This window comes from Electrona antarctica, assembly GCF_951216825.1.
Source record: "Electrona antarctica genome assembly, chromosome: 1".
Lineage (NCBI taxonomy): Eukaryota > Metazoa > Chordata > Actinopteri > Myctophiformes > Myctophidae > Electrona > Electrona antarctica.
Window position 1 is genome coordinate 7,795,799 of NC_136806.1, and position 24,417 is coordinate 7,820,215.

General features: G+C 44.1%; 1 protein-coding gene across 1 annotated transcript; it reads left to right on the plus strand.

Annotated features, from left to right (window-relative positions):
• Positions 1-1,526: 1,526 nt before the first annotated feature.
• Positions 1,527-16,831, plus strand: LOC306921596 (phospholipid hydroperoxide glutathione peroxidase-like). Its single transcript, XM_079498799.1, has 7 exons — positions 1,527-1,650; positions 3,416-3,513; positions 5,463-5,607; positions 7,429-7,580; positions 9,616-9,640; positions 13,376-13,435; positions 16,139-16,831. Exons 1-7 carry the CDS (start codon positions 1,576-1,578, stop codon positions 16,169-16,171), a joined length of 588 nt encoding a protein of 195 aa, XP_079354925.1. The 5' UTR covers positions 1,527-1,575; the 3' UTR covers positions 16,172-16,831.
• The last annotated feature ends 7,586 nt before the right edge of the window (positions 16,832-24,417 follow it).

Consider the following 24,417-nt stretch of genomic DNA (forward strand, 5'->3'; position numbering starts at 1 on the left):
CCGCTAGGACACAAGCAGGGGCACCTAAAAAAAAGATATATATTTTTTTTTTTGAGGGTTGATTTTTTTTAGGGGAGATTCTGCCCTGCATTAATTCAGGGCAGAATCAAAGCATTATAGGGCTACTAGAATGGTGCCCGTGGGGCCTCTACAGCTGCGCCCGTTAAAGTTGTGCACTGGCCTGAACGATGCAAGTTGGAAATGCATGCCCCCCCAAGACATTATGTATGTCTCCCTTTTATATGCCCATATATGGAGTTCTTTGAAAGGCATACCCAAATATGCAGTATATATGCAGCCATCTTGTGGAGTTCTGTGTCAGGAATGCCCAAATATGGAGTGTTGTGAGGTCAGAACAGGCACACAAAGCAAGGTGCTATATTTGTTTGCACTTTCTAAGGCCTAAATGTTTATACTGAATTTTTTGTTTTGATGACATATGTATGTAACCTTGATTTATATGATGACAAGCAGCTTGTTTTTTTTAATGTATTTCCAAATCTTGATATGTACTGTGATACCTTGTAATTTGTGGAAATTCAATAAAATACTTACTAAAAATGATCTGCACAGGGGCACTCATGGGGGTTAACCCGGCCCTGACGCACACTACCAGTATAAACCAATCTAATTGGCCTAAGAAAACCGCCTCATGCCCTTGTATCATGCGTTCTGTGGGATCTCTGTATTTGTCTGTCTACCTGTATGTCTCTTTCATGCCCATATATGGAGATATGTATCTGCAGTCAGTCCTGATTCAGTCATATATTTGCCTATATATGGACATATCGGTCAGCGGTAGTCTTTTGGTAGCCACTCTGCTACATGTGCTGCTCTGCCAGAATTTTGTCTGTCAACTGTCAAGTGAAACTGCAGCACTGGATCGGACCCCGGCCTGGACCCCGGTGCCACCACAGGACCTCCTCGTCTCCTGGGGACACCCCACCACTGACAAACACTTAGAATCGTTTAGATTGACTCACTTCCACCTACATTACCGTACTACAAGCTACCCCTCGCATTCTGATGCATATGTGAGCTTGGATATTTTCACAATCCCTGTAACATTTTACAATTTGGCCAATTTGAAAATTACCACCGCTGAAGTGCCCTTGAGCAAGGCATTGAACCACTACCATGAAATGTTCTATGAGCAGGGCCTGGCTGGAAACAAGTTCTTGAGCTTAGCCCAGATACCCTGGGTAAATATAGTAACTTTGCTTTGCTTTGGTATTGAAAAGGTCTTATCAAATTCTGTACCTTTAGATTCTGAGATGACAACTGTATGGGTGACAAATGTTGCTATTTGTCCCAAAGTGACTAAAAAAGATTGCTGCTATTTGTTTAAAAAAAAAGCCCAACATGCATATAACGACGCAAGAGTTTTTGACAAATTATCATGCCAATAAAACTCCTTTGAATTGAATTCAATCGACAAAAAATGACAACTGACGAGGGAGGGCCCCTGACAACCAACCAGCCAATCACAAAGCCCGCTCGTCCCTCCAGGCTGTGGGGTGGTAGATAGGGCGTATCACGTGTTCGCGTCACGTGCCCGGTGGTCTGGTCTTGACGATGCTGTTCATTGTGAAGCCGTCAACGCTGCTAGTTTTAGGAGCGCTGGGGAGCAGAGGACTCATCAGAGCGATGGTAACACATTTATGTTATAAGAATAATGACAGAAATGTTTGTGTTGAACGCCACAAATGAATAAATACACGCAACGATGAGCTGTTTTTAGCGTACTGTAGGTCACACGCAGTTTAGGAGTTCTATTTTTGACTGTTTGTGTTTGGTGCAACGGGCTATGCTGTCCGACCGTGCGTCGGTGCAACGACACACATGGATCCGGGAAATGGCAGATCCACAAGCTCGCAACGCGTCTCCTTGCGACGCGCTGTGAGCTTGTAGATCGACTATTTATTTATTTTTTGGGTTACATCACCTCATAGGTGAACAAATAACTTAATTTAAGCGTAGTCATGGTTGATAGTGACGTTATTATCATGTTGAATAATTCGCATAGAGATGTGTGGCTTAAATAAATAACGTGTTGGTGAACGGTGATGCAGTATGTAGTCTATTGACTGTGCGAAAATGCAGCTCATGTAGCGTTAGCCGTTATATCGATTTATATCTAGGCTATATATTCCAGTGAGTTAAATGGTAGCTCGTATCTGTTCTCTTACGGGCAGCATGTTGCAACACCGTCGTAACTCCCAGAGTCCCAGTCCAGTGTTTTTGTAAAGATAATCCTCCCTTCAGGGAAATGCAGTCATGTTAACGTTAAGCCCACTGATTAGATGTTTACTGGCTGTAACTGCCTATTATATACATCTAATCAGGGCTAAACTTTAGCTTGCCTTCAACGGTTCTGTTTTGTCTGGGTATCAAATAACAACACCAGAAATAAACCAGATTTAAGACAACATATAACTTTAAGAAAATCAACCATGGCTTATTATGGTGTAGGAAGTGATATTATTGTAAAACTATTTTTTTTAATAGTTAAATCATATTGACTAATTTGACTCAGTGTTTGTTCAGCAACATCTCTCCAGCTATTTAGTACACAGGAAGAAAGAAGAACCCCCACAAGAATATCACAGCTTATAATATCACAGTTTTATAGTGTTATATGTGTAATTATGAATTTCACCCTTAACCTCAAAGTAAGGGCCAAAGTACATTAGAGATGGCGAGATGTTTCCCTTTCACCTCCTTCAGATGTTGACTCATTTATTCCTTGGCGTTGCACAATTTCTCTCTTGCCCTTTTATTGAGGGGCACTAGCCCCTCCTATATACAGGTTTAATGTTTGTTTTTAGTTAAACAAACATTAAAAGCCATTGACATTGAAGGGAAAATGACGCCATCTTGTCCGTAACACAAACATTAAATGCCATTAACAATAAAGAGAGTTTAATGTTTGTTTTGTCCGTGTTTGTTTTACATCACCATCACAAGTTATTTGGGCGGCTGTGGCTCAGGAGGTAGAGCAGGTCGTCCAATGATCCCTGGGTCGGCGGTTCGAATCCCGGCTCCTCCTGTCCACATGTCGAAGTGTCCTTGGGCAAGACACTGAACCCTACATTGCCTCCAATGAGTCGGTCGGTGTGAGCCCGCCACCATTGGTGTGTGAATGTGGGAAGTGAGGACGCTGGCGTCGACTGTTCGCCGCTTCACCTCCCAATGTATGAATGAATGAACCATTGTAAAGCGCTATAAAAATGCAATTCATTAAAATGCAATTCATCATTACATCACCTAATAATAGCAACATGAGTTAGACTTTAATATATCAGCGTCCCTCACTTCACACGGTGTTATTTTTTTAAATTGTATTTTCTTCTGGATACCTGGCTCATATCCATTAATAATATGTTGTTGTCTGTCTTGCTTGTATCCATTCCAGTGTGCTGCAGAGGCAACCGACTGGCAGAGTGCCAAGTCAATCTATGAGTTCACTGCTAAGGACATTGACGGCAACGAGGAGTCTCTGGAGAAGTACAGGTGAGTCCAGGTCACTACAGAGTGAGCTCTACTCGGAGCTGGAAAGTAATTAAAGTACAGGAGGACTACTGGGACTTTGACTTGTGACAGAGCATTTCTACACACCCATTTAGATTCTACAAAATGTCTTCTAAATCATGACAGTTTTCTGAAAAACCCATGTTTCTATGTCAGTGGTGCTCAACCTTTTTCATGTCAAGGACCCCCAGAATTATCTGTATTTTGCCGCCGACCCCACATCTGAAAATATGTTGTTCCAGGGGCACCCAAGAAGCAAAGATTTGAGTTAAAAACGTTCGCTCTGAAAGAATATATATTCAAAGATTTGCGCCACACACGCGGCACTCGGTGCCCCGCTACGAGCTTGTAGATCTGCTATTTTTCAATAGCTAAAGTGTAACATAATGCTTGAAACACCAAGAGGGGTTCCCGCCCAAAATGGGTTAAGCAAAAAATCTGAGTACTCCTTCCACCACTGTCTAGACGCACACAATAATTATGGAATTAGGTGCTATGTATAGTCCACAGTTACTTAACCACTTTAAACTCTTTAAGACTATACTAAGTCAACTAATACTTAGTTGGCCATGTTTGACTCCACTTACTTTATCTACACGCTTACGTTTCCAGAAGTCGATCAGTTGATCAACAAGCTGGAAACGTAAGCTTGTAGATCTGCAGTTTTCGGCAAATAAGTGATTGCAGCGATATAACTTTTGCCAAGTCTTGCATATCTTATAATATATGATTGCTATGGGAATATAGAGAGTATGCACATGCATGATTTTCCCATCAGGACACGGCCCCCTCATCTAGACTGAGTGGCAAAACATTGAGCAGCATGGAGTGTTGGAGTTTGGAAGCGCTTGTTGGAAATCACTCAACCGTCCTGCGTACCACCTGTTTCTAAATGTCACATAATGCAGGCAGGAGGCAGCAAAATGTCGTGTTATTGAAAACAAGCACTTCTGACACTTAGAAAAATAATCAAATGCAGGGCATTTCTTGACAGAAAGTAGCTCATAATGTTTCTATGGTGGATTTTTATGAAACAAAAACTTTGTAGATAGAGGATAATTCAAGCTTTTCGTACAGCTGCAATGTTGGTGAGTTTAACATTGTTGAATGCAATCAGACAGGACTTTTCTGTTTGGATGAATGGGCTGTCAAGGCCAGAAAGTAGTTTTTTTGCCACTCAGTAGGCATTCCTGCATAACTTCCAGTTACGATGATGTCATGTGCATACCCTCTGTTCTTATAGCAGTCATTGCCAGTGATTGCTCAATAACGGGGAGCTCTTTGTAAACAGAAAATGGTTTCAAGTGATCAGGCTGAAACAGTGCCCGGATATCGTCTCTCATACTTCATAGATGATTGACAGCATCTACAATCTACATACTTGGGCAAGGTTGCAGCCCGATTGGCGCCCCATTGACTTAGATTATATCATTATAAAAGTTAAATATTTCAGAAAGTATATAAAGTAGCATGACATTTGTATGATATTGTATGGCCTACTGGCAGTGGATACACGAGATTTGCTACAGAGAGACAGACGGACTCGGCAGAGCCACACTGTAATAATAATAATCTTAAAATATGTAATTGTATGTGTTATCTTGTCTGAAATAATCACTCGGGTTATTGCAAGAAATATACTTCTCAGACAGTTCTGCACGCAACAGTCATTGCTTAACTTCAAGAGAACAAAACATCCTGGGTACATAATGTTACAACCTCACCTGCTAACCCACCCACAGCCCCCAAGACGGTCCTTTGCTGCCCTCTGTAGGCATATGGCTGCATTTGCAGTTAGCTGAGGTGTAACCCTTCAATATATCACAGTATATGGACCTTGAGAGAGAATGTCACATCAGCATTTCACCGATGATAATTCTTTACGTGTTTGAATTAATTTGAATGTGTTGTTTTGTTCTCCGTCCTCCCAGAGGCTTCGTGTGTATCATCACTAATGTGGCCTCGAAATGAGGAAAGACCAAAGTGAACTACACTCAGTTTGCGGGAATGCACGCCTCGTACGCTGAGAAAGGTTTACGCATCATGGGTTTCCCCTGCAACCAGTTCGGAGGGCAGGTGAGACGTCTCCTTTCCCTGCTTCAGCAGCATGGCAGCTTGTAGGCACGGTAGACAAAACGGGAAAGGGCGCACACCAGTGTTGGTGAGGTGCTGGCCTAAGGCAGTAACACACCAGTGTTGGTGAGGTGCTGGCCTAAGACAGTAACACACCAGTGTTGGTGAGGTGCTGGCCTAAGGCAGTAACACACCAGTGTTGGTGAGGTGCTGGCCTAAGGCAGTAACACACCAGTGTTGGTGAGGTGCTGGCCTAAGGCAGTAACACACCAGTGTTGGTGAGGTGCTGGCCTAAGGCAGTAACACACCAGTGTTGGTGAGGTGCTGGCCTAAGACAGTAACACACCAGTGTTGGTGAGGTGCTGGCCTAAGGCAGTAACACACCAGTGTAGGTGAGGTGCTGGCCTAAGGCAGTAACACACCAGTGTTGGTGAGGTGCTGGCCTAAGGCAGTAACACACCAGTGTTGGTGAGGTGCTGGCCTAAGGCAGTAACACACCAGTGTTGGTGAGGTGCTGGCCTAAGGCAGTAACACACCAGTGTTGGTGAGGTGCTGGCCTAAGACAGTAACACACCAGTGTTGGTGAGGTGCTGGCCTAAGGCAGTAACACACCAGTGTTGGTGAGGTGCTGGCCTAAGGCAGTAAATAAGTAAAAATGAGGAAAAAGGCTGCACACACGTAGCCACGATGCTGTATATTTATTCAGAATCCAACGTTTCGATCTAGGAGGTCTTCTTCAGGGAATAAACAAGCCATAGGACAAACACACACTTATGGGAAAGCAACAACAGGTGGACTCCATTGGGGGTGTGGTCGTCATCAGGAAAAAAACAATTTTGAGGCAGGTAACCATGCATAAATGCCAAATATAATAGGATAGGTAGAATAGGAATAGGTAAACATTCAATGCACAAGATGTGTTTGCTGTTTAGCTATGTGCAATAATAAATACATTTGAAGTCATTGGTGAAATATTTGCAATAGCATTTTTATATTAATTTAAGAGATTTAAATGCATTTAATAAATATTAGAAATCATCTAGAAAAGCTGGAGAGACAGAATATATTAGTTATGCAGAGAAAAAAAGCTTGTAGGCATGAACATCAACCCTGGCCTCCCTGCAGCTTGTCTGTAGAGTGTGACCTGTGTTTTGAGCAAGAGTCCTGCAACCTTTTGAATTTCAAGGACCCCCAGTTTGATCACTTACCCTACACTTTTTAACCAATGAAAAGTATTAACAGGAGATTTTGATACATTGGACCGTAGATTAATTTGCCCATTTCCTGAAAAGTAGTGGTTTCTATTATACTAGTGCTGCACAATTAATACAAAATACTCAATCTCATTTCTAAATTTGAGCAAGAATCATGAAGCACTGTCCAATTCATTTTAGTTACTCTTATGTTTTTGCTACAAGAGAGAAAATGTAAGGGGTTTAATTAAAGCACTTTGATATTGTCTGTTTTTTTGTAGTAATGTTCAGCAACTACAGACTAAATACAATACATATTTTTATGGAGAAAAACATGTGAGAATCGTGATCTAAGTTATTGTGGAGGAAAATGGAGATTCACTTTTTATTTTATTTTTACATTGTACATTTTTATTTATACATTTCCAGGTTTAAAGACAAGACATACTGTACAAACATTCACATCATATACACATACAAACCCTCCCCACCCCCCCATTCAAAGGAAAAATGATAATACACTTAGCACAAAACAAAACGTACATAAATGGAGATTCACATTTGAGCAAGAATCTTGCAGCACTGTTTTCTAACCAAGGTTTTTGTTTTGTCCCATGTCTTCGTCCTCCAGGAGCCAGGCACTGACGCAGAGATCAAAGAGTTTGCCAAAGGTTACAATGCAGAGTTTGACCTCTTTAGTAAGATCGAGGTGAATGGAGACGGCGCTCACCCTCTGTGGAAGTGGATGAAGGCACAGCCCAAGGGAAAGGGAATGCTGGGAAAGTGAGTCATTTTCTCTATCCACCACTATCCACAAGACAAAGTGCCTTGGGTCATTGCATATTTGGCCATTTCCCCTTTTTCCCCACAAGACCACACAGCCTGTGTAGAATGTATTCTGAACTATCTATTGCTAAATTGTGATGTATATTTTAATTGTGTTTATGGCCCAGAACATGCATGGCGTTCTTGTGAATACCCATCCCAGATCAATCCTTAGTTTTACTCACTGAAGCCCTAATTTACTCTTATATACTACTGTAAATCTGCCTCTTTTTTCCCCTTTTTTAATAAAATTGTGAAACTCGGGACACGACTGTTAGTGTGGTGAAAAAGGTGGATTTGCAAGCTTGTTTTTGTAGTAGTAGTAGTACTTTAGCAAAATGTTTTTGTTATGGTCTTAATCTGTTTGCTGTAGAGAAGAGACACTGATGGCCTTCATACACATCAGTACTGTTTTCAGTGCACACTCCCTACTCCGTTCATCCTGTTGCATTGTTCCTTCCTCTTTGTTTAGAAGTGCAGAGATTACTAGAGCTGGGTGCAATAACTGCAATAACTGCGGTATCGAGCTCATAACAGCAATTATATATTTTTATCCCATGATTTGTAACCTGTTTTTCACCCGGTGTTAGCTAATTGCCTAAACTGTAATCCTGGGCGCTAACCCCAAACTGAGCTCTTGCTTCCTTCAGTGCATGTGGAGTGAGCAGGCCGCTTATTGTGCCCTTCTATTGTAATTATATTGAGTTATATTAAGTTGTGGGACAAACCGTGAGAAGATCAGCATAAAATATCCATGAGACTCTGACCCTGTAGTTAACACAGAGTGATGGCGGATAAATTAATATTCCACATGACAAACTATCCATTTGGTGATGCCTCATCCAACATGCTTTATGATTTTTACTCGCACTGAAAAATCAATACTCCCAGTGTGTGTAAGACACTGATCACATGCTGTTGGGGGACGATCCATGGAATGAAGTTCTCAGTCGCCACGACTGGTGTCATTAGAAGCCAGCATGCCTTGGAGGCATGGAATCATTGTCAACATACCGGAAATAACGTGTTCCTTCGTCCACACACTACGTCCAACCAGGGAAACTCCCCCTTGGCAGGTGTAAAGGAGCAACTTGGACACTCAGGCATGAAGGAAGCATGAGTTCAAGTCCGTTGCTCTCCCCATGTCCCCCCATATATGGGGACTAGGTTGGCGGAGGGTGTGTAGAGCCCAGGATCACATTAGATAATTGACACAGGGGTGAAAAATGGGTTACAAAATCGTGGGATAAAAAATTTAGGAACATACCGGAAATAGCCGGTGTGAGCTTGTAGATCGTCTATCTCTGGTTATTCGTCATTTTAAGATTAAAGAGTACATGAAGTGTTCAAACTAGCAATAAAATATATGTCCAGACGTATGTCTCTGAAGGTGCTCACCTTCAGAGCGATGCATGGTCAGGCCCCAGGCTACTTGATTGACCTGGTGCCTCGTTATGTGCCCAGAAGGGCCCTTAGGTCTGCAGAACAGGGTCTGTTAGACCCACCCTTCACCAAACTAAGAACGAAAGGTGACAAATCATTTCAGGCCGTAGCAGCCAAACTATGGAATGCTCTCCCACTAGCGCTGAGATTTTCCTCCTCTGTGGGCATTTTTAAAAATTGTGGATGGTTCAACCTGAACTTAATTTACCTTTGTTTTATGATGTATTTATGATGATCTTATTGTTTCTTGTTTGAGCTGAATTGTACAACACATGTTATCTGCATTGTTTGCTTTTTTACTTTGTTCTGTATTTTTATTGTATGTAAAGCACTTTGTGAGTCCTCTCTGTGAAAGGTGCTATATAAATAAAATGTACTTACTTACTTACTTACTATGTTCCATACAATTTAATAGGCTAGGATATTATTTATTAAGTGCCAAGCCATGGATGCCTTATGACAACTTACATTTTTTTATGAAAGTAATGAGTTAGTCATGATGCATTCTCAGTGGCGGTTCCTAACTGTGGTTCTCTCTCTCTCTCCACAGCTCCATCAAATGGAACTTCACCAAGGTAACTAGTAGCATTTCATCCTGGAATGCGCTCTATTCACAAGTGCTGCTTAGTTTAGTTCAGTGGTTCTGTTACGGCCCTTTAAAATTGGCTCGAACAGCAAGGACCATAACATAATCAGGACACAAAGCCAGGGTAAAAGTTTACCAAAAATATAACCAATTTATTTAAAATTGAAATCGGGCATTAAATAGCACTGAACACTGAACCCCAACCAAGTCAGGAATGTAACACAAAAGGAAACACTGAATAAATATAGGGTTAAAGTAATAAATGCCGAAAACAATAATAAAGAAACTCAAGACCTAACTAGGCATCCTACAAACAAACATATGGGCTAGCAAACTAATAAATGAGGGAGCCTGGGGAGCTATGCACTATGTGCATGTCGGAGTCCCCAGACTCCCCATAAACTACCAAAACAAAATAAGAACTAAACTAAACAGACCAAACGGCAAACAAATACTCACTACCAGCCCAGTAACTGAAAGTAAAGAAAGCGCAACAGAACACAGGGGAACACAACTTTTCAGGTTGGGTGTTTGGGAGACAATGAGCTGCTCTCCACAGCTCCTCTTTATAGCCTGCTCCTACTCATACAACAAGGCACAGCTGACACAGGGTGTGGCAGCCAGAGCCATCAGGTGATTGACAGGTGTCTGTCTCTTTAGACCAGCAGAGGTCAGCAATGTCTTATGTCACAGGCACTATACAACAGAAGAAAGACAACATTAGTGAACCAACAGATAAACAAAATAGAGTCTTATGTGCAAGCACCTAACACCCCCACACTAAGTTATTAAATGCTGGTGAAACCCATCATTTGATAACATTTTCCTAGACTAATCAAAATCTCCAAAGAAACAAAACAAACATCTTTGCTACATAAGAATGTCACTTTCCAAAATACTCTCAAAATGTATGTTACTATACTTAACCATTACTAATTACATAATTTTTTTTGCCGATTTACGAACAACACAACACATGCTCACCAACTCAGGACAAATGTGTAAAAACCCTCAAGTGTATGTCCGGTTTCAAGAAAGAGTAACGTTAATGAACAGAATAGACAGATGCTAGAGTATAATAAAGTATAGGTAGAGAGAGTGTATAGTGTACCAGCACACAACACCATGCTTTGATGCCATGTGTGCATAATGTGCAAGCACCCAACACCCCCACCCTATGTTATTTGGTTTCCAAGTGCTTCACCCCCCCTGGGTCAAACACCTGCACCCTTAAATTGGACTTCTGGTCTGCCTGAAAGACTGGCAAGCCACAAGATGAGTCAACCCGAGAGAGAGCACAAACAACAACACCTGTTGGTGTAATTTGGACCCACTCCAATTGCTCCCCCACCAGATTTAGAAAGAAAACAGCAGGAGCAATGGATTCCTTTGGTTTCTCATGAGCCAGATTCAAGATGCCACGCCTATCCCGACGTGGTGCTATAATTTGCCTAACCACACCCCAGTCATCCTGACCGGATGCATCAAGTGGAGACCATTTTTGCATGACCAGGTTGTCAGTTAGACAATCCCCCTTTGACATGCACTCCACCTCAGTAGAGCCGTCAACCAGCTCTGTCACCGCCACCTTCTCCTCAGACATGAGCTTCACTTTAGACAGGGCCACGCCTCCTGACTCACCGGACAGGGACACCTCTGTCTCACATGGGGTACTGGCCTGCTGCGTCTCCACCGAAACCACGTCGGCCCCACCCACAACAGCACCATTAGTCCCACCCCCATCTAGATCTACAAGAAAGCTCTCACTCAAGTCAATTTCATCATTATAGCTTACCAGCTTCTCATCAGAACAGTTTACCTCAAAAGAGGCAAAAACAGTTGGAACAGTCACCCCCACCTCATGTTCACTTTGTGCCATAGGGACTGGCACCACCTCAGGGGTCACCAACAACGTTCCACCAGGTACATTAACCTCAGTACATGTTTCTCCTGGAAATATTGGAACCACCCTCTCAAAAGAAACACCAGGTTGAGGAGCCAGACCAAACTCTAATTCAGTCAAACAAATGGCCTTTGTGTACTCCTCCCTAAGCCGCACTAATTCAAGTTTAGCATTCTCTCTGCTTCTCTCGAGATTACTACGCATCCTTTTGAGCTCCAACTCCTTCAGCCGAACGAGATTCTCCATAGAAAGTTCAACCACAAACTTTGCTGATTCAGGACTAGAAGGACCAGGAAGCACCCCCTTATCACTCAAGCCCACCCACAACACCTGTTTGAGAACTCGCTTTCTCTCTTGTGCACTCACAGGTATCTTGTAGTGATCTGCAATTAAACCCAAATGCGCTTTGGCACAGTGATGAAAAACCTCTAATGTAGGGTCTCTCACAAAACCATCAAGTTTGAACTCCATGATTATTCACCTCCAAAACAAAGAAGTCAACCTTCACAAGAACAGGCTATACCTGCACAGACCAACTTAAGGTCAACCAAAACAAAAGGTTACTGAAATATAAGATAACTAGGTTACCCCAACACGGAAACAGTACACCTTAGACTACAGTAGAAACTTGGGGGAAAAAACAAATGGGATGTCACTCAACAGGTCACTGCATACACTTAAAGGGTTACAAAACCACACAAAACAGCACCTGACAAACTCCCTCTCAAACTAGAGACTCTTACTGCCACTAGAGCTCTGCTAGTTATCAGTTTTACGACCAACTGTTTACACTACACAAACATAAGCATATTTTGCAAAATCTCCCAATTAAATTATGTTTGTGCAAAATTAGCTTTTGACGAGCCCCCAATTATGTTACGGCCCTTTAAAATTGGCTCGAACAGCAAGGACCATAACATAATCAGGACACAAAGCCAGGGTAAAAGTTTACCAAAAATATAACCAATTTATTTAAAATTGAAATCGGGCATTAAATAGCACTGAACACTGAACCCCAACCAAGTCAGGAATGTAACACAAAAGGAAACACTGAATAAATATAGGGTTAAAGTAATAAATGCCGAAAACAATAATAAAGATAAACTCAAGACCTAACTAGGCATCCTACAAACAAACATATGGGCTAGCAAACTAATAAATGAGGGAGCCTGGGGAGCTATGCACTATGTGCATGTCGGAGTCCCCAGACTCCCCATAAACTACCAAAACAAAATAAGAACTAAACTAAACAGACCAAACGGCAAACAAATACTCACTACCAGCCCAGTAACTGAAAGTAAAGAGCGCAACAGAACACAGGGGAACACAACTTTTCAGGTTGGGTGTTTGGGAGACAATGAGCTGCTCTCCACAGCTCCTCTTTATAGCCTGCTCCTACTCATACAACAAGGCACAGCTGACACAGGGTGTGGCAGCCAGAGCCATCAGGTGATTGACAGGTGTCTGTCTCTTTAGACCAGCAGAGGTCAGCAATGTCTTATGTCACAGGCACTATACAACAGAAGAAAGACAACATTAGTGAACCAACAGATAAACAAAATAGAGTCTTATGTGCAAGCACCTAACAGGTTCTGAAACTTACATTCTAAGGACCCTCAAGCCCCCATAACTCTCTGAGTTCCAATAGGTTCCATGTGTACGCGGTCAGAGTTGCATTTAGAACCCACTCAAGCAACGCTGAGGGTCCCTGAACCCCACTTTGAGAACCACTGCTTTATTTGCATTTCAATTCTGTAGCCATCTGTGAATTACTGTACATAATAAATGAGCGTATGACTTGATTTCTGTTCATCTCTGCAGTTTCTCATAGACAGAGAAGGGCAGGTGGTCAAGAGATATGGACCAAACGAAGACCCGTCTGTAAGTAATATGTAACTTTTATTATGTATTTTTTTTGTGAGGCATACATGTGTTTTTTGTACAGTCAAGAGGACGGGCAGAACGTGGCCGGTGCATTAACCACTTCCAACCAGGTGTCTCTATTTTGCAGCCACTGTACTGTACGTTCCACTGAGCCGTCTTTATTAATATGGAACATGTACAGTAACTCTGTCTATGGTCCTGACTGCAGCCACTGTACGGTCCACTGAGCCGTCTTTATTAATATGGAACATGTACAGTAACTCTGTCTATGGTCCTGACTGCAGCCACTGTACGGTCCACTGAGCCGTCTTTATTAATATGGAACATGTACAGTAACTCTGTCTATGGTCCTGACTGCAGCCACTGTACGTTCCACTGAGCCGTCTTTATTAATAATGGAACATGTACAGTAACTCTGTCTATGGTCCTGACTGCAGCCACTGTACGTTCCACTGAGCCGTCTTTATTAATAATGGAACATGTACAGTAACTCTGTCTATGGTCCTGACTGCAGCCACTGTACGTTCCACTGAGCCGTCTTTATTAATAATGGAACATGTACAGTAACTCTGTCTATGGTCCTGACTGCAGCCACTGTACGTTCCACTGAGCCGTCTTTATTAATAATGGAACATGTACAGTAACTCTGTCTATGGTCCTGACTGCAGCCACTGTACGTTCCACTGAGCCGTCTTTATTAATAATGGAACATGTACAGTAACTCTGTCTATGGTCCTGACTGCAGCCACTGTACGGTCCACTGAGCCGTCTTTATTAATAATGGAACATGTACAGTAACTCTGTCTATGGTCCTGACTGCAGCCACTGTACGGTCCACTGAGCCGTCTTTATTAATAATGGAACATGTACAGTAACTCTGACTATGGTCCTGACTGCAGCCACTGTACGGTCCACTGAGCCGTCTTTATTAATAATGGAACATGTACAGTAACTCTGACTATGGTCCTGACTGCAGCCACTGTACGGTCTTCTGAGCCGTCTTTATTAATAATGGAACATGTACAGTAACTCTGACTATGGTCCTGACTGCAGCCACTGTACGTTCCACTGAGCCGTCTTTATTAATAATGGAACATGTACAGTAACTCTGTCTATGGTCCTGACTGCAGCCACTGTACGGTCCACTGAGCCGTCTTTATTAATAATGGAACATGTACAGTAACTCTGTCTATGGTCCTGACTGCAGCCACTGTACGGTCCACTGAGCCGTCTTTATTAATATGGAACATGTACAGTAACTCTGTCTATGGTCCTGACTGCAGCCACTGTACGTTCCACTGAGCCGTCTTTATTAATAATGGAACATGTACAGTAACTCTGTCTATGGTCCTGACTGCAGCCACTGTACGGTCCACTGAGCCGTCTTTATTAATAATGGAACATGTACAGTAACTCTGTCTATGGTCCTGACTGCAGCCACTGTACGTTCCACTGAGCCGTCTTTATTAATAATGGAACATGTACAGTAACTCTGTCTATGGTCCTGACTGCAGCCACTGTACGTTCCACTGAGCCGTCTTTATTAATAATGGAACATGTACAGTAACTCTGTCTATGGTCCTGACTGCAGCCACTGTACGTTCCACTGAGCCGTCTTTATTAATAATGGAACATGTACAGTAACTCTGTCTATGGTCCTGACTGCAGCCACTGTACGTTCCACTGAGCCGTCTTTATTAATAATGGAACATGTACAGTAACTCTGTCTATGGTCCTGACTGCAGCCACTGTACGTTCCACTGAGCCGTCTTTATTAATAATGGAACATGTACAGTAACTCTGTCTATGGTCCTGACTGCAGCCACTGTACGGTCCACTGAGCCGTCTTTATTAATAATGGAACATGTACAGTAACTCTGTCTATGGTCCTGACTGCAGCCACTGTACGTTCCACTGAGCCGTCTTTATTAATAATGGAACATGTACAGTAACTCTGTCTATGGTCCTGACTGCAGCCACTGTACGTTCCACTGAGCCGTCTTTATTAATAATGGAACATGTACAGTAACTCTGTCTATGGTCCTGACTGCAGCCACTGTACGTTCCACTGAGCCGTCTTTATTAATAATGGAACATGTACAGTAACTCTGTCTATGGTCCTGACTGCAGCCACTGTACGTTCCACTGAGCCGTCTTTATTAATATGGAACATGTACAGTAACTCTGACTATGGTCCTGACTGCAGCCACTGTCCTAGGTCCTCTATTTGGCCAATGGAATTTTTCAGGGATCTCCTTAAAACATTTATGATCAAGAAATATACAAGCTCACAGAGGGGTGCAAACTTGTAGATACGCATATATATATATATATATATATATATATAGGGGTTCTAAAGTGGTTAACCCATTCAGGACGGAAACCCCTTTTGGTGTTTTAAGCATTATGTTATACTTTAGTTATTGACAAATGGCAGATCTACAAGCTCTTCGAGCTATTTTTGAAAAATCGTGAAAATGTGGCGCAAATCTTTGCCTCTGGTGGGGGGATCCCTGGAACAACATATTTTCAGATGGGGGGGGGGGCGGTCCTGACATAGAAACATAGGTTTTTCAGGAAACTGTTAGGATTTAGAATTTAGAGGTTTTTTTTTTAATCGTACTCAGGTCTACAGTGGTTAAACTGATGTGTATGATATATGCACTCCTCTAACCACCAGCCTATGTCTCCCCTCTGCAGGCCGTGGAGAAGGACCTGCCCAAGTACTTGTAGCGCAACAGATTCCTCCGACCAACGTGTTGTGTGTCTGATGAACCTTGACCTCTCCCGCGGCCTCCTGGGTATTGGTGTGCTGGTGGTGGGGGAGGGGAGTATCTGGACCAATGACGGCCTGCCCTGTAAACCCAGCAGTGGGGGAGGGCGGGCCCGATGACCCCCTTAGCGTGCAACTAAACCTCCCAGAGAGACCTCCCTCCTAACACACACACACACTGTACCCTGTATAGCCACGGGAGACCACCATAAGTCTGTCAGGCACACAACCCAACCGATGGCTCATTTCTACTCTGCCGTTCGACAACACAATGACATGTTTTCAGTTGATAAATAAGTTCGTTTTTTTTTTTTTCAAACAAGGCACAAAAGGGATTAATTAGTCTTGATCGTCCACAGTACTTAACCCCACTTGACAACATGCTTACCGAGTAATCCCGCTCATCCCGTCTCCCAACACCTACTCGTATGCCAAGTCTACGACTTTAAACGTTTCTGTACATGTTTGTTTAGACGTCCCCTTTGTTCTCGCATGCACTGGTCTTTAAGTTATTCTTTTGCACTTTTGCACTCCTGCAATGCATTTGCGTTGTAACGCCATGTGTTTTTGTTTTGTTTTATTTCCATGGATTAGAAAAAAATAAACACCATTTGTCATGATGCGAGTGTATTGATTTGTAAACTGTTTAAAAATGTCATTGATAGTAATATTAAGTCAATGGTTAAGTAAATAATTATAGCTTTAATATATATTTATGTTTTGTAGCCACATTTTAAGCCTGTCGTATTCTCTATCAACAGTGTGACTCTTGGTTGCCGCTTGCCGACAAGAGCCCGATCTACAAACTCTGCCTCTTGTTGAGAAGCGACGCCATCTCACAAATATAGTCATTAGGAGGCACACTTGAAGGCAAGGCAACATATAATGGATAACTTAACTTCTGGTATTTACAATTTACATACTGATAAAGTTTCTGTGTTCACATAATGTCTACAGTACATGGAAATGACTTCAAATGCTGATGTTTTGGGAAGGTGACTGTAGTGGTAGTAGAATATAATAATATCTCTGCAAACTGCAGCCATATTGGACAGAAATCCCTCGGTTATGGCTCCATCCATTCGCAGCTCTTGCCTAACCTTGCATCACCAGGCTTTCCACCTTGGAGGAAAGCCTGGTCTGTGTTCCAAAATCACCGTATGGAGCGCATGGTAATTTACCTCATGTTGTAGTCACTGATTTGTAGTCGTCAGGCAGAAAACCACAAGGGGAAAGTACCCATTCATAGTACTGATTCCGCCTTGTGGTTTCCTGCCAGATGACTACAAATCATTGACTACAACATAACGAAAGTTACCTTCCGCTCCCGACCGGTCCGGATCATAAAACCAAAATGGAATGCTGCCCAGGCTAGGTCTTGCCGATGATGATACTATAATTGTTAAGGCCCTGTTCCATTTCTCAACGTGTTTCTTTAATTTCAAGGACCCTTGAGCCAACATGCATAATATCAGCACCCTGACTGTTCGACCAGAATGGAACAGTGACTAAACTTAAGGAGGAGGCCCACTTTCTTTACAATATGGCGGCTGTGCAGAGTGTATTGTGCGTTGATTACAGTCCCAGTGGGGGACAATAAACCTAAACAGATAAAACAAAAGGCCCAGAGGGCTTGTTTCCATTGTGGGCCTACTTTGAGTACACTATTTGACTAAATGTCCATTCATTGTACGTGTCTGGGATGGGACAGTCTAGCATTCATGGCCAGATATATTTGAAATGCTCTGGAAGTCGCTCTACTACTGTAAAACGTTATGTTAAATGTATATAAGGTTGTCCTAGTATCTTATGGTGATTTGACAGAGGTTGGACCTCTTTACTTACAAAACTGCTCAACCATAACATCAAATGGTGGTAGTGGGGCAGCAGATGTAGCTGTTCAAACACCATTCCCCCCCCCCTCCAATGTATTGTTTTATGAGACTGCCAAATTATAACAAGTAATTTCCCTCCAGATTCATTGAAATATATCCAGCATTAAAACAAAAAAAAAGGTATTTATCTGTTGCCCTACCCTGCCTTTACCAACATCAGCCACACGGTGGTGCTGTAGTCTTGGCTCTAAATCAAATGCAAATCCTTCCTCGGTGTGAGTGACGCACCGCGGAGGTGCAAATTACGCACCAGCCAAACCTTCCCCGATGGATGTGTGTGTGTGACGGTCACTGTGCGCTGCGCTATGGCTCTATTTTACAACAATGTAGTCAGTGACTGTGTGCATAATAATAATAATAATAAGATCAGTAATCGGGGAGGGAGCATATTCTTAGATGACGACAACCAAGTGTAAATGTAAAAACCTGATGTTGACGACGTGAAAGACGAGCTTTGCGGTTCGTTTGTGCACCGACCGGAGGAACCGATCAGAAGGTTTTTATTGGATCATCATCAGAGTGAGACACAGATCCGTCCGTCCGTGGAGGAGATGGAGGTCAGGACTGCGGCGGCACCGCCAGGGCTGTCTCTGCAGCTGCTGGACCCGCAGCAAGGCGACACCGGTTCGTACAGCCATATGCATTCACTTCGAATTAAAACGCAACAGCCCAGCCAGGGCTATTGATTTGTAAAATAATGCAGTGATTCTCAACCTTGTTGATTACAAGAAGAACAAGATGTGCACTAGCTATACAGTGCACGAGGCCACACGCACGCACACGGACCCCCACGCACGCACACGGACCCCCATTCGATTCGATACCATATGTTGGTTTTAATCGCTGTGTCGTCTCTTAATCTGAGTGTCGGACAAATGGAACCAAATGGTTCCATTTGTAGCCTATACACTGGATGGATTGAACAAGGTTCCTCTTGTAAACAAGTGTAATGCTTTATTGGGTCGTCCACTCACAGTTAACAGGCTTTGTAGTTTGTATTGAGTCTGTGCTTGAAATGTACTGTAATTCTGCAAACTGTTAATCAATATTTCAATCAATCAAAAAAACTCAGAGTAGCCCCACCGCAATACAAGGGTCCTTCTAATTTGAATGGTTGGTGGTCCCACTGGTCCCTGGAACCGAGTTTGAGAAGCACTTGGCAGTGGATCAATAGGCTAGCAGTAGCCTCTGGTTGATAGACTATGTTAATCTATCAGTTATTGCCGATTAAACCCATTATCGTTTAAATAAATCCAATTATCCAATCCAAACCATCACGTCCTACCACTGAAGTACACACACACACACACACACGCACGCACGGTGATTGATAGACGTGGGGTAGGCCTCTATATGTGATGCTATTAATATTATTAGGCTATAGGTCAATATTTGACAGATGTAACACAGACTTGATAGAGATCATTCTTATTGTTGTTTATTTTGGCATTGGTGAGTGGTAATAATGTGACGTGTGCTGTGCATGCCGTCACAGTCAGAAACATAAGCTGTAGGAGATGAATAATGTATGAGACAGATTAGATAACTGGAGTGTGAAGACACCTCGTTCCTATAGTGTAACTATAGAACATAGGCCTACCACTGATCACAGAACAGCTGTTATGTAAATGTATTCCACTGTTTGTCTGTTTTCCGTTTTGTGTTTCTTTGTGAGGACTGCGGATGAAAATGAGCAACTGTGCTATATCCGGTGTATTTATGCATTGTCCTGTCCAAATAAACAAAGTAAAGTAAAAGCAGCAAATTACTAAATAATGGTGATGAATGAGGACTGTGTCACCTACACTAGTGGGGTCCGACTGGGGACCCCAAAGGGTCCTTGAGTGGGTCCCAAGCGAAATGTGTTAGTATAGCATCAAAGTCATTTTAACCACTTTAACCCTATTTTTGTCTGACTTATATGCAAAACAAAAAAAAGGAAATGGCAGATCTACAAGCTCCTTTTTGTCAGGTGGGGTTCTTATAGCTAAATTAATGCTTTGTTAAAAGAGGAAATTAAGTCTTTAGTCCTCCTTTTAGAAGTGTCTAAATGAAATTAAATTAAATGAAATGAAATGATTACTATATTTACCCAGGGTATCTGGGCTAAGCTCAAGAACTTGTTTCCAGCCAGGCCCTGCTCATAGAACATTTCATCGTAGTGGTTCAATGCCTTGTTCAAGGGCACTTCAGCGGTGGTAATTTTAACGTGTCGGACCGCTGATTCGAACTGGCGACCTTCCGGTATCAAGACCGCTCCGCAATCCGTTCGGCCACCGCTGCCACTCAACATATTCTCGGCAGCTATGGCGAGAGTGAGTCTCCCTGAGTATCTCTAGGCTGATTGATGAGTTCTTCTGCGGTTTGGCACAGATCTGACTTTAATCAGTAAGAAGGCAGTGGAGTGCCATTATATAAAAAGCAGCAGACAGTGAGACGGTGTAACGCTACGATGGCAGAGTGTTCACCGAGGACGCAGCACACGGGACAGCAGTAGTAGCTGCAGACAGTATTCTTTTTTTCCCCCTATTATTTTTATCCCACGATTTTGCAACCCGTTTTCTCACCCTGTCTCAATTATCTAATGTAAGCGGACTGACCTCATGCTTCCTTCTATGCATGAGGAGTCCACGCCGCTTCTTTTCACCTGACAGGGGGGGAGTTTCCCCGGCCGGATATATAGCGCGTGGATGGAACACGTTATTCCGACCAGTTCCTTTCCCCTCCATCAGGCACCCCCCCGGCTGGCCATGTTGTTTTGTGAGGGTATACCTGCCCTACGGGAAAAGGGGAGAACATACTCCAGTAACGTTAGAGTTCCTCAACTGTACTTAAGTACAGTACTTGAGTACATGTACTTAGTTACCTTACACCACTGCCGATCGATTGAAAACTGTATTAGTCAAAAAGTGTAAACATCATGGAGAGGTATACAGTTAAACATTTGGACCAAAAGGACATGGGGACTTCTTAACTTTGCGGTCCTATGTATTCAATTAATCAACAGAGTATAGTTGTACCGATACTGGTACCGGCTACTTGGGCCGATACCACCCTCCAGTACTCGTACTTAGGGATGGAGCTCGTTCATTTTTATTGATAACGATCACCTTATCGAGCAGGCTTATCGAGCCGGGTCCTTATCGAGCCGGGTCCTTATCGAGCCCACTATCGAGCATTTGCTATTATTTTGTGGAAATCTGGGAGACGATACATTCTGAACAGAACAGAACCTTTGTATTGGCCAGTTGTGACTCCTCGGTAGGCTACTTGGAACCGGCCCCGATACTCTGACCAGAGTATCAAAACATCCAATTGACACTAGGCTGAACGAATGCAACGGAAGCAAGTCTGCAGCAAATTGCCAAAAACAGCCGAACTACAAGCATGAATGACAACAAATGACAAGTGTTTCCATCGACCATCGCCATGTGTAGTTTTCTGACAGATGTATTTTTCAGGCCATGTTTTGGCCGCGCAATACAGCTTGTTGAGCAGCCTGCATTTTTGTTTTGTTTTAGTGTTTTAGTAGAAAATCTGGTAAAAAAAACAACTGATCTCTACTGTAAAATATGTATACTGTCCAATGTAAACAAGGCTGGCATCTCTCTCTCTCTCTCTCTCTCTCTCTCTCTCTCTCTCTCTCTCTCTCTCTCTCTCTCTCTCTCCCCTCTCCCTCCCCTCCCCCGCCCAGGGTAATCTAATAAGAGAGTGGCGACACGCTTTGATCTCGCCGTGGGCTATAGTTCCAAACATTGGAACTATCCCATTGAGATAGAATGAGCACTTCCGCATTACATTGTTACAATGGGAGTCAACGCTTAGTGTCGCCACTCTCTTACTAGATTACTCTGACCCCGCCTACATACATAATACTACTTACATAATGTGGCATGATAACATAATCCGCATGCAGGCTGCAGCCTCAGTCAGTCAGTAGGAGCCAAGCTGCTGTCGTTCCCACCACACAGTACTATAGGCTGCAGCCTCAGTCAGTCAGTAGGAGCCAAGCTGCTGTGGTTCCCACCACACAGTACTATAGGCTGCAGCCTCAGTCAGTCAGTAGGAGCCATGCTGCTGTGGTTCCCACCACACAGTACTTTAGGCTGCAGCCTCAGTCAGTCAGTATAGGAGCCATGCTGCTGTGGTTCCCACCACACAGTACTTTAGGCTGCAGCCTCAGTCAGTCAGTAGGAGCCATGCTGCTGTGGTTCCCACCACACAGTACTATAGGCTGCAGCCTCAGTCAGTCAGTAGGAGCCAAGCTGCTGTGGTTCCCACCACACAGTACTATAGGCTGCAGCCTCAGTCAGTCAGTATAGGAGCCATGCTGCTGTGGTTCCCACCACACAGTACTATAGGCTGCAGCCTCAGTCAGTCAGTAGGAGCCATGCTGCTGTGGTTCCCACCACACAGTACTATAGGCTGCAGCCTCAGTCAGTCAGTAGGAGCCATGCTGCTGTGGTTCCCACCACACAGTACTATAGGCTGCAGCCTCAGTCAGTCAGTAGGAGCCATGCTGCTGTGGTTCCCACCACACAGTACTATAGGCTGCAGCCTCAGTCAGTCAGTAGGAGCCATGCTGCTGTGGTTCCCACCACACAGTACTATAGGCTGCAGCCTCAGTCAGTCAGTAGGAGCCATGCTGCTGTGGTTCCCACCACACAGTACTATAGGCTGCAGCCTCAGTCAGTCAGTAGGAGCCATGCTGCTGTGGTTCCCACCACACAGTACTATAGGCTGCAGCCTCAGTCAGTCAGTAGGAGCCATGCTGCTGTGGTTCCCACCACACAGTACTATAGGCTGCAGCCTCAGTCAGTCAGTAGGAGCCAAGCTGCTGTGGTTCCCACCACACAGTACTATAGGCTGCAGCCTCAGTCAGTCAGTAGGAGCCATGCTGCTGTGGTTCCCACCACACAGTACTATAGGCTGCAGCCTCAGTCAGTCAGTAGGAGCCATGCTGCTGTGGTTCCCACCACACAGTACTATAGGCTGCAGCCTCAGTCAGTCAGTAGGAGCCAAGCTGCTGTGGTTCCCACCACACAGTACTATAGGCTGCAGCCTCAGTCAGTCAGTAGGAGCCATGCTGCTGTGGTTCCCACCACACAGTACTATAGGCTGCAGCCTCAGTCAGTCAGTAGGAGCCATGCTGCTGTGGTTCCCACCACACAGTACTATAGGCTGCAGCCTCAGTCAGTCAGTAGGAGCCATGCTGCTGTGGTTCCCACCACACAGTACTATAGGCTGCAGCCTCAGTCAGTCAGTAGGAGCCATGCTGCTGTGGTTCCCACCACACACTACTATAGGCTGCAGCCTCAGTCAGTCAGTAGGAGCCATGCTGCTGTGGTTCCCACCACACAGTACTATAGGCTGCAGCCTCAGTCAGTAGGAGCCAAGCTGCTGTGGTTCCCACCACACAGTACTATATGCTGCATGAGCCTCAGTCAGTCAGTAGGAGCCAAGCTGCTGTGGTTCCCACCACACAGTACTATAGGCTGCAGCCTCAGTCAGTCAGTAGGAGCCATGCTGCTGTGGTTCCCACCACACAGTACTATAGGCTGCAGCCTCAGTCAGTCAGTAGGAGCCAAGCTGCTGTGGTTCCCACCACACAGTACTATAGGCTGCAGCCTCAGTCAGTCAGTAGGAGCCATGCTGCTGTGGTTCCCACCACACAGTACTATAGGCTGCAGCCTCAGTCAGTCAGTAGGAGCCATGCTGCTGTGGTTCCCACCACACAGTACTATAGGCTGAAGCCTCAGTCAGTCAGTAGGAGCCAAGCTGTGGTGGTTCCCACCACACAGTACTATAGGCTGCAGCCTCAGTCAGTCAGTAGGAGCCAAGCTGCTGTGGTTCCCACCACACAGTACTATAGGCTGCAGCCTCAGTCAGTCAGTAGGAGCCATGCTGCTGTGGTTCCCACTTCCCACCACAGTACTATAGGCTGCAGCCTCAGTCAGTCAGTAGGAGCCATGCTGCTGTGGTTCCCACCACACAGTACTATAGGCTGAAGCCTCAGTCAGTCAGTAGGAGCCATGCTGCTGTGGTTCCCACCACACAGTACTATAGGCTGCATGAGCCTCAGTCAGTCAGTAGGAGCCAAGCTGCTGTGGTTCCCACCACACAGTACTATAGGCTGCATGAGCCTCAGTCAGTCAGTAGGAGCCATGCTGCTGTGGTTCCCACCACACAGTACTATAGGCTGCAGCCTCAGTCAGTGTCAGTAGGAGCCATGCTGCTGTGGTTCCCACCACACAGTACTATAGGCTGAAGCCTCAGTCAGTCAGTAGGAGCCATGCTGCTGTGGTTCCCAC